Raw genomic sequence first — 11,050 nt, 5'->3', positions numbered from 1 at the left:
GACACTTCAATATTAACATTTTAAAATATATTAATTTTATATTGTTTGCGTGCAACACTTCTAATCATGATTATAAAAATTCAACAAAAATTCTAAAAATGAATTAGGTAAAACATAAAAAATTACAGAATTAATCAAAAGACAGAAAATAAAAACTAAATAATTGTCTGTTACCTAAAACTACTAATAACGACTTCTAAAGATTGAAGTCGGTGAGAGTGGAGGCCACTATGCACTAAAAAAATAAAAAGTTAATGCTTGAATGAGTCACACTGCAAAGTTAGTTAAATAAAAACGAAGGACAAAATGAGTTAATAAAAATATTATAATGAGACTAAGTTGAATGAGACTCATATATATAAGTATCTCACTTGGTCTTACCTTATGCTTTGTCACTGTACAAAGCGAAAGTTTATGCACTGTAGTGTTCTACATTTTCTTAATTTTTCTCTTGATTTCAAATTTAATTTCATCATCTATTGGTCTTTAAAGATATATTAGAATTTTTTCTAAACATAATGTGATCAATTAACCAAATAATTATTATACTTTGTATAAAATAACAAATAGATTAATATATTTGAAGATATAAAAATTAATATATTGAGAAGAATAAAAAAAGAATGTTAGAATTAATACTATAATTATCTAATGTCAATTTTAAATTTAACATCCTACATTCGAAAATGTGTTTATTAAGATAAAGACTATGATGATAAACTAAAATAATAATTTATTTATCATTGTAACGTAATAATAATGTGATCGTTATTCGTAATCAGAAAATGATGTACTTTGACATATATTCTGATTTTTTATTTTAAAATAAATGAAAAATGATTTTTTTCATGCTACTTATGTAGAATATCAAGTATATATTCTACTTAAATGTCTTATAAATTCATATGATATAGTAAAATGTTATTTGCATAAACTTATTTGTTGAGTGCAATAATTGATTGTGTTGGGTAGAGTAATTAAAATATTGTGCTTGAACTGTTGTACTATTTAAAATATTTGATTTGCACTGTTACCATATATAATCTATAGGTTTTGATAAAACAGTAAACGCTTGAGCCTACAATTGGTATCAGAGCCAAGATCGCGACTTTGATTTTCATTGATTGCAATTGGTGCAATTATTAGGAGATAGATTGTTTGGTACAATAATTGTTCACGATGGGTAGGCGTTTGAGCTGTTGTATGATTTAATTAAATATTTGACTTGCATAGTTACCATCAGTTATAGCTTTTGGTAAAGCGATAAACGCTCGATCCTATATTATTCGTTTGTAAAGCTAGAAAAAACAGGTTGCATAAACTTTTAGTTTTCGAATTGACTCGATTCGGTCGGTTAATTCGGTTTAACCTAAATTTTGCTCACCCCTAATAATAATGTGTAGTTTATATATTATCAAGTATAAGTGTCTGATAAATTAAAGTTGACTAGGAAAGTAAAAGCATCCACTAGAAATTGTTGTCAATTTACATGAAAGAGAATAATAATCAAACAACATTGTAAATAAAAAATTGCATATCATTGATTGTAAAAAAAAATTGTAATAATTGAATATTATAATAAGATATATGCATTATTGAGAGAATATGACAAATAACAAAAGAAAACAATATAATAAAAAAGATATGAGAAAAATTTTAGTAGTCCAAATTTTTTTAAAAAAATTAAAAAAATATGTTTTTTTTTAAATTAGTTACATATGCTAATTAACAAGAATTGTCAAAATTTATAATACTATTATCATTATCTTTTGTTGAGTTAACTAATTTTATTTCAAATTTTAATTACTTCAACATATGTTTCTTACGTGCAACGCACGTGGATTATTTCTAGTGTATATATATATATAAAGTTAGTTAACTACTTTTTTCTTTCTTTTTTTGTTGCAATTTCTTTTTTTGGTTGACGTGACATCAATGCAGTGATATATATGTAACATCACGTTAACACTTTAGATCAAAAATTGCTAAAATTGGCCTTAATCAAATGTCCTCTCTCTTTCCACTCTAACTATATACAGAAATAGAACAAGCACTATATACGACAATTCGGAAAGTAGAAAAAGAAGATACGTGACCAAGTCTGAAGTTAGATAACATAAAATATCAAAATCGTAAAAAAACAAACATATTCACCAAAAATACAATTTTCTATGAAAATTAATTAGCTTTTATGTCACGCCTCAGGGACGAGGTTGGTCGACACCGACGTCGCTCTCAAATTTACATTCGAAAACAAAAAACCTCATAAGTACAAAATTCATAAACCAGTCTTTTTATTCATAATATTGAATATTTCATTGTCTGATACAAACTCAAATAACTAATGTTTTACAGCGAAAATGTAAAAACCAGACATAACAATGTCTTAACAGATGCAGCGGAAAACAAACATAAATTAGAACTGAGAAACAACAATCTTCTTCACCAGCCCCAGAACTGATTCTACTCTCCTTCTTCTAACATTTCTTCCATGTTACTTATCTGAGATGGGTTTAGTGGGTGAGTGATATGTCGTCACTCAATAAGTGAGGGCGAGAATAACTTCCAGTTTTCAAAACCATTTTCAACAGAAACAGTAATACAAATAATATACAGAACTCTTACTTTCAGAACAGGAATCGATATTCAGGAATAACAGGTTTCAGAACAGAGATCAGAACTTAAAATTTAGCAAGCAAGCACTGAGCACTTTTGTGAATTTCATGGCTAAACTGATATCAGCCCGTATATGTTCTCTCCTCTAAGGGATGAGGCCAGTAATCAATAATCAGAATTCAATAATCATGGATGTTTCAGAATATATATTTTTATCATTAGTTCACTAGGTTTCAGTGCTTCAAAAATCAGAGATCAAAAATACATATAATTTGCTTCAAAACAGAAATATCAAACTGGTTTCAAGATATTTATACATAAGCCCACTTACAATAATTTGCTAGAAAGTTTCGGTTGAATTCTGGAATCTGCTTGCTCTCGCTACTGAATTTTACCGCTCGAAAAAGGCACTCTCTTAGCTCAAATTTCAAGTGATAACTTAAGCTTTGTGTAACACCAATTGAAATATTTGAGGGTGTTGTTTATAGGCAAAATTCTGACGGTTAGCTTCTCAATTAATGGTCATAATCTGCCATTATGTGTCATTAACAGCCTTTATTCCATGTTAAATGCTTCAGTTTACAAGTCAAAAGCAGAATCGTAGCTGTCTGCTGGAATCTCGCGCTACTGAATATTGTTAGCTGCTGAAAAATGCTAGCTACTGCTGGAAATTTGGTATCTCACATTTTAAAACCCTTCTTTTAAAAAACATAAAATTTTATATAAACTTTCTTCATCTCAAATATATGGACTATCGTTTGTTTTCATTCATCTCAAATATATAATTCAATTTTCATATTTGATATTATTATATCTATTATTTTACCAATTTGCTCTCATCCTTTAATACATTAATTGCTCTCAACAAATTTTTATCTCTTTAAATCAATCATTAAATAAAGATAAATTGAGAAATTATTTTTAAAATTAATTTTTTCAATAATTCTTTTTAATTCGTGTGAAAACACACACAAACTTGAGATAATAGATTGAATATTTATCGATTAGTACACATGGTACCTAAAACAACGATGATATTATATAATTAACTCGAAAATTCCATATTATTAATTAATAAATCAAAAAAGATTACAATCCAAGATGGCTCAAAGAAAATGATTGTGAGAAGTTGGTTCACAAATATTCGAGTATTTTGCACAAGTGTTACTCGAGCAAAATATCTTGAAAATAAAAATAATATTACAAAAAGTTTAGAATCAAAATATTTTCAAAAATCATACATATAATATATTTTATACATACTTAACTATTTTTTAATAATCTAGGAATCGAGTGTGTAAAGAAATTATTTATTTTATATTATCTTCGTTAAAGTATATATCCATAGTACTGATAATGATAATCTATCATTATTGATCTCAAAAATGCATTTGGACGAGAACAAAGCAAGATGCATAATAAAATATACATCTCGTTCCAATTAAATTATTAATTTTTTCATTTTGTCAGATTTTCGAAAATATATATATATTTTTAAATATATTTTAGAGTGATATTTTGCATCTGAAATTCAACTAAGAAGCATGCATGCATGGATCAGTAAAGATAATGAAATTGAATTGAGATCGAAGAAAGGATTTTACCAAAAGGATCGATTGTGTTAATGGAAATCAAGGAAACTTTTCAAGCAAATTAAAGCAAAACACGTCATATATATTATTCAGTTTTAGTGTGGGTCTCATCTGAGACAGTTTCACGGATCTTAATCTGTGAGACGGGTCAATCTTACCCATATTCATTAGCATAAAAAGTAATACTTTTTCATGGATTACCCAAATAAGAGATCCGTCTCACAAATACGATCCGTGAGACCGTCTCACACAAGTTTTTACCTCAGTTTTATAGCATATATATTTGAAATTTATAAGTTTATTGACTCCAAAAAATAAATAAAGGTGGATTGACTAATAATTAATGGTGCTTAATCAATCAATCATTCATCGGTGGAATTAGCATAAATAAATAAATATTCCCCACCACACAATCAATTAGGACTTTAGGAGATAAATATATATATATATATATATAAAATATTTAGGACACCCACGATGTATAAATTAATCAAATAAATAAATATGTGAACGTGTCAAAAAGGCGATAATTGATTCCACAACTTTAAACCGCGGTTTCGTATCTGAGAGTTCGATTGTGGTTCAATCTTTTTAATTGCGATATATATCGAATATTTTATCACCACTTCGGGCGTAGAGAAAAGTCAATAATTGTATGAGAAATTGGCTTGCAGTATCCGACCGTCGATTTTTTTTTGTATTCAGTCCTTGGGTACTTTTTTAGTATCACATTTCACATGAAGTGTACTACATTTCCACATGAAGTGTATCACAATTTTTGTATGACATAATACCACAATTTTGTGGGTAGGGAGTGAACCCAAATAAATATTTTGATTGGGGATTTTTCACCAACTTCCCAATAATTGTATGCCATCTAAATATCTTTCAACCCCATCGATAATTTCATTATTTTTTTAAATATTTATACTCATATACGTATCATTATCTATTATATATTATCACTCAAAAAACATTGAAACGTTTCACGCGTTAACATTGCTGATATTTTAGTGGAAATCATTAAAGGTGGAGGAGTCAATTCGGATGGGTTGGATCGGATTGAAAAATAATATTATTCAAAAATTGTTCAACTCGAACTCAATTCAACCCAAAAAATCTCAACTCGAACCCGAACTTGAATCAACCCGATTTCGATTTTTTTAAATTTTTTTTTAAAAAAAATTAAATAAAATTCAAAAAAATATTTTAATTTAAACACATAATAAAAAATCTCTCTCATATATATGATTTAAATTTGAAAGTTTATTTGTAGAAATATAAAATATATTTACAAAATCAAATAAACAATTGTTTAAAAAATAAAAAATGTTCAAAATAAATATTAAATTATGAAAATTTATGATATAAATATACAATAAATATTTTTCAGACGTACAATATATAAAAATGTAGTCAATATTTATTGATTATACATTTTTTAAAAAAAATTAAAATTTTCGGGTCAACCGGATCTCAATCCAATCCGATCATTTTTTCGGGTAAACCCGATCTGACCCGAACCCGAAAACTCTCAACCCAAACCTGATTTTTTCGTGTTGAATCGTGTTAGCTAGGTTAATAGATCGTGTCTCGTGTTAGCTAGGTTAATAGATCGTGTCTGATTTTGACGCTCATAATAAAAGACATAGAGGTTTACACTTCACACCTACAATGTTATATGTATGTGCTCCATTAACATTAGAAGTGCTCACGGTTTGGTTAATAGCACGAACTGAAACCAAAAATTCAATTTGAAACAAGAAGCAAACCATTAATTCAGTTTTGTTTTGGTTTTTAGTTTTCTGGATTTCGATTCGGTTTTTTAGTTATGTTAACCGAACAAAAACCAAAAAATGATTTTTTTTATTTTTTAAAATCATTTTTTAGTTTTTAAATCATTTTTTTATTTTTATTAATAAATAAATAAAAAGAAATATAATTTCAGGTAAACCGATAAAATCTGACATATTTCAGTTTTGAATTCGATTCGGTTTTTTTCGGATTTGTTGATAAATTTGGTCCGGTCCTAATGAACACCACAAAGGGTGTTTACACAATTTTCATTCACCTTTTCATACTCATAATTATATATATATATATATATATATATATATATATANTATATATACACACACACACACACACACACACACACACACATAAAAGTCGTCTATACTAATTTTTTGTTATAAAATATATAGGGGGTGTATTCAATGTAGGAGATTTATTGACTTTCGTAGATTTTAAAGTTTAGATGTATTCAATTAAAACTTTTACATACTATATAGAAGTCTAATGATATTCAAAATAAATTTCATAGAGTTTTAAAAAGTCAATTAATATTCGATGTTGACTTTTAAAAACTCTATAAAAGTCTAGAAATATTCAAATTTTCAATAGATTTTTAATAACTTGATGGAATTCATTAATATACAAACATTAAAGCCTAATGTACAACTATAAATTGTCAAAAATTGTATTTGGTTCAACCCAAAGATTTGGATGGATTTTTAAAACTTCTAACTCACACACAACTACACAAGCTATTTATTTTTCTCTATGTCGCTTCACATCACATCTCTTCTTATCTTCTCTCCTCTCATCTATCTCTATCAATATCTCAAATTTTCGAAGTGTATCTCTATATATATTTTCATCTTTCCTTTTCAAATCTTTCATTTTTTGGCTAATTGTTCATTTAATATATGTTTTATTTTAATATCATATGAAATTTTGAATTCTGGAATTGATTTTCTGATTTTTAGTTTATGATTTATACAAATTAATGCAATATTCAATAATAATAAAAGATGATCCAAAAAAATGTCGCTTAATTTTTAATAATTGAATAGCCTCGCAACAACCATGATTTTTTAATTTTTTTAGCGTTTTCAATTAATATGTAAGCTATGATATTTTTATACAAAATTATATCCACACAATGCTAAATAATATTCTTTTCACATGTATGTTATCAATTCAAAAGCAAGGTTACAAATTAATCAATTGATGTTTTTTAAAAAATTTACAAACATGCATACAAACCCACGTATATATACATGTAAGGATTAACTTATTTAACTTTTAAATAAGTAAATTTATTTATTAATATAAATATTAAAAAACTATTTCAAACTGAATATGTTTATGTATGTCAATTAATTACTGGTTCAAAGAAATTAATAAAAAATAATATGTTATAATTAAGTACAAAATTTATAAAATTTTATTAAAAAATTTTCACAAAAATCTATAAAAATCTTTCAAAAAAGTCTACATGATTCCTCGTAAATCTGTTTATAAATCTGTGAGATTCTGTAAAAGTCAATAAAAATATATCAAATTCATAAAAGTCTATCATTTGAAAAAATCATTAAAAGTAATCAAAATTCTGAATTGAATACACCCCACATAGTATTTATTTTTCGATGTATATCAGGTAAACTTTGAGATTAACACAATAATTTGTAAATCAAACTAGTAAGATAAATCACAAAAATGAGAAAATGTTGAAAGAAGAACTATTTGTATTATTAATTTTGAATATTTGGATGTATTATTATAGATGTCATGATCAATCTGTCAGAATAAAATTGTCACATATGATTAACTATATAATTAATTAAATACGGTTTCTGTGTTTTCCATTCCCTAAAACATTAACAGGTCCACTTGATCAATCTTTAAAATATGATTTTGAATAACTAATTGTTTTAAAAAATTCTAAGTCTAATAAATAATATTATATATCATATAATAATAAATATATGATATACATTAAGTTTGTATAAAGTTTCAAATTGCTAATGTAGATTAAATTGAAATTTGATACAAATTTTATAGACCTCCTCTCCAATATATAAACTTATTTATTCACCTTTTAAAAATATAGTTGGAAAATCCAATTATATAAACTAATTTTCAATTTATTTAATGATTGGAAATAGGTAATATATTAAATGAAGATATATTAGTAAAATAATATAATCAATATATAAATAGTACTAATAAATGATTAAATATAGATATTTGATGTATGATTCGGACAAATAAAAAAAAATTAGATTTTATATTTGGGATATAGGAAATATAGACTAACGACAATCATAATAGATTAGAAAGATACAAAAAAAAGTATAAAATATTGAAAAGACTACATTAATCGTGTCAAAAAATGTATTAATTAATTAATTACTTTTTAGACACATCTTCCATATGAATTTGACACGTGGCTTTTAATCGGTCGCCTCGTTGCCCAAGGCTTTCCTGTGTGTATAAGAATAGGAGAACTTCACAACAAAGCCATAGATTGCAGAGCTCTTGACTCGTTCGTTGACTCATAGGTGCACAAAGCTCTGTTTATCTAGTACATTCGAATTTCTTTAATAAAATTTTCTGAAATATACCTCAAAGAGAAAAAAGATTAGTTCTTTGAGTTTTGATTTTAAAAAAAAATTGAAATTTCTGACTCCTTTTTGTTGTTGAAACTTGACCCCTGTTGAAACTTGTTATCTCCTAGCCTTTGGTTATTGCTAGTAGCCTAATACTCTAGTTAGAGGTATTGGGTTGAAGAAACATGGTGACTGTTTTGTATTTCTTGATCATTCCAAGTTCATGTTTTTTTTTTGTGTTTCTTTGACAGGAAGGGGCATACAGGCGGCATCTTTCTTGGCTTTTGGTTTTTTTTTTATATGATTTTTGTGTGAAGTTGACACAGGGGAGATTGAGAAATGGGAGAAAAAGGGGAGGTTCTGGGCTTGGATTTTGAGAAGCTGATGGTTTTTGGTGATGTGGGGTGTGTGAATGAAAATGAAATTGTGGTTTGTCAAGTTGGGGGAGGTCTTTGTGGAGGATCGAAGATGAGTGAGTGGAAAGATATTCCAGTGGAGCTTTTGTTGAGGATTCTTTCTTTGGTGGATGATCCCACGGTGATTGTGGCATCTGGTGTTTGTCATGGATGGAGGGATGCCATTTCTTGGGGCCTCACTCATCTCTCCCTCTCTTGGTATACTTTTTTTTTTTTAATGTTTTTTTGTGCTGTGCTGATTCTGTTTTATGTTTATCACCATTTTTTTGTAGCATTGGATATTGGATTTCATTGGTTTTTTGCTTGTTTGTTATTGTGATTGGTGAGGGTTATGAAGCATGGAGAGAACCCGCTGCCTAGTTTGCACCCAAGCTTATGTATGCCTCCGGGGGATCGACATGGGTTTAGCAAATTATTATTTTTAGTATAATTTTCAGTTTGGAAGTGTTGTTTGAAGTTGTGGGGATATATTGTTATTTACATCTTGTGCGATACTGTGATATTGAAAGGAAGGGCAACCTTTTAGGTTTTCATAGCCACTCTGTTAAGGGAGTAATCATATGCAAATTGAGGTAGTTTTCATTCAAATAACTATGACCTTTTTTATTTGATTTGTTCTGCCTCAGGTGCAAGAAGAACATGAATGATCTGGTGCTATCACTGGTTCCAAAATTCACAAAACTTCAGGTCCTTATTCTGCGACAAGACTCGCCTCAACTTCAGGACGTTGCTGTTGAAACAATCACAAATCATTGTAGTGACCTCCAAGAGTTGGATCTGAGCAAGAGTTTCAGGCTTACTGATCGATCCTTGTATGCCTTAGCACTTGGCTGCCCTAATCTCATGAAGCTGAACATAAGTGGCTGTTCGGCTTTCAGTGATACTGCTGTGGCGTATTTGTCTGGGTTTTGCCGAAAATTGAAAATCTTGAATCTTTGTGGATGTGTCAAGGCTGCCTCAGATAGGGCATTGAAGGTATGAATCTTGTGGCCTGGTCTATGTTTTAAGATCATTACATTTAAGGCGGTTCTTGAGATTTATGACTTCGACTGATTTTTGCAGGCCATCGGTTACAATTGTCATCAATTGCAGTCGATAAACATAGGATGGTGTGACCGAGTTGGTGATGAAGGGGTTAAGAGTTTAGCCTATGGTTGTCCTGATCTCCGAGCTCTCGACTTGTGTGGATGTGTTCTTGTAACAGGTTTATCCCTTTTTACAATACGTTCTTTATAGTTGCAAAATATTACATCGTTTGTTTTTTAAAAAATAAAATAATATTTACATCGTTTTAGTTTCGAACCCCCTGGAAAGAATCCTGATTTGATACTAAGCAGTTATTTATGTACTTGCTATATTCAATGGTGCAAATCGAGCAGATGAGAGTGTTGTCGCCTTGGCAAACAACTGCCTTCATCTGCGATCCCTCGGTTTATACTACTGCAAGAATATCACCGACAGAGCCATGTATTCTCTGGCACATAGCCGAGTGAAAAACAAGCATGATATATGGGCATCTGTGAAGAAGAACATATACGAGGAGGAAGGTCTTACGAACCTGAACATCAGCCAATGCACTGCCCTTACTCCTCACGCAGTGCAGGTACTATGTGACTCGTTTCCAGCTCTTCATACATGTTCCGGTCGCCATTCCCTTATAATCAGTGGGTGCCTGAGCTTGACGTCAGTGCATTGTGCATGTGCTGTCCAAGCTCACCGTGCCACACATGCAATGGCTCATCTAGCTCACTGAAGGCTTCTGAAGGAAAATCTTAATCCCTATGGGTGAAACAAGCCAACCTTGTGTACATAAGTAGTTTTGAGTACATCGTTTTAGAACATTTGGTTGTATATTTACGTTTTTGTTGTATATATACCTTTTTGCAGATGGAGCAATGGGTGAAATGTGGCTATTATGTTATCTTAGGGACCCTTTTTGTTACTCTGCAACTTTTATGTATATTTACCTTTTTGCAGATGGAGCAATGGATGAAATGTGGCTATTATGTTATCCTAGGGACCCTTTTTGTTA

The 11,050-nt window shown here is 29.1% G+C and overlaps 1 protein-coding gene and 1 long non-coding RNA gene across 4 annotated transcripts; one reads left to right on the top strand and one right to left on the bottom strand.

Annotated features, from left to right (window-relative positions):
• Nucleotides 1-8,430: 8,430 nt before the first annotated feature.
• Nucleotides 8,431-10,976, top strand: LOC140961667 (F-box protein SKP2A-like). Of its 3 annotated transcripts, none has more exons than XM_073420326.1 (5): nucleotides 8,431-8,554; nucleotides 8,854-9,216; nucleotides 9,645-9,993; nucleotides 10,081-10,222; nucleotides 10,398-10,976. In XM_073420326.1, exons 2-5 carry the CDS (start codon nucleotides 8,942-8,944, stop codon nucleotides 10,769-10,771), a joined length of 1,140 nt encoding a protein of 379 aa, XP_073276427.1. In that variant the 5' UTR covers nucleotides 8,431-8,554; nucleotides 8,854-8,941; the 3' UTR covers nucleotides 10,772-10,976. The 3 variants fall into 3 exon arrangements, with proteins under 3 accessions (XP_073276427.1, XP_073276428.1, XP_073276426.1); XM_073420327.1 differs by lacking the exon at nucleotides 8,431-8,554 and adding an exon at nucleotides 8,564-8,769; XM_073420325.1 differs by lacking the exon at nucleotides 8,431-8,554 and having other exon boundaries at nucleotides 8,564-9,216.
• On the bottom strand, nucleotides 9,257-9,701 carry LOC140961669 (uncharacterized). The gene is made up of 2 exons (XR_012172388.1): nucleotides 9,559-9,701; nucleotides 9,257-9,320 (listed from the first exon to the last, which is right to left on the bottom strand). It is a non-coding gene; the product is annotated as an uncharacterized lncRNA (long non-coding RNA).
• Nucleotides 10,977-11,050: the final 74 nt, after the last annotated feature.

The sequence above is a fragment of the Primulina huaijiensis genome, chromosome 16 (assembly GCF_012295235.1).
Source record: "Primulina huaijiensis isolate GDHJ02 chromosome 16, ASM1229523v2, whole genome shotgun sequence".
NCBI lineage: Eukaryota > Viridiplantae > Streptophyta > Magnoliopsida > Lamiales > Gesneriaceae > Primulina > Primulina huaijiensis.
This window is presented reverse-complemented; position numbering and strand designations above follow the sequence as displayed.

Coding starts and splice junctions, on each gene's coding strand:
- LOC140961667 (XM_073420326.1), top strand. CDS start 8,942: ATGGGAGAAAAAGGGGAGGTTCTGGGCTTGGATTTTGAGAAGCTGATG. Junction 9,217..9,644: donor ACTCATCTCTCCCTCTCTTG/GTATACTTTTTT, acceptor GTTCTGCCTCAG/GTGCAAGAAGAACATGAATG. Junction 9,994..10,080: donor CCTCAGATAGGGCATTGAAG/GTATGAATCTTG, acceptor TGATTTTTGCAG/GCCATCGGTTACAATTGTCA.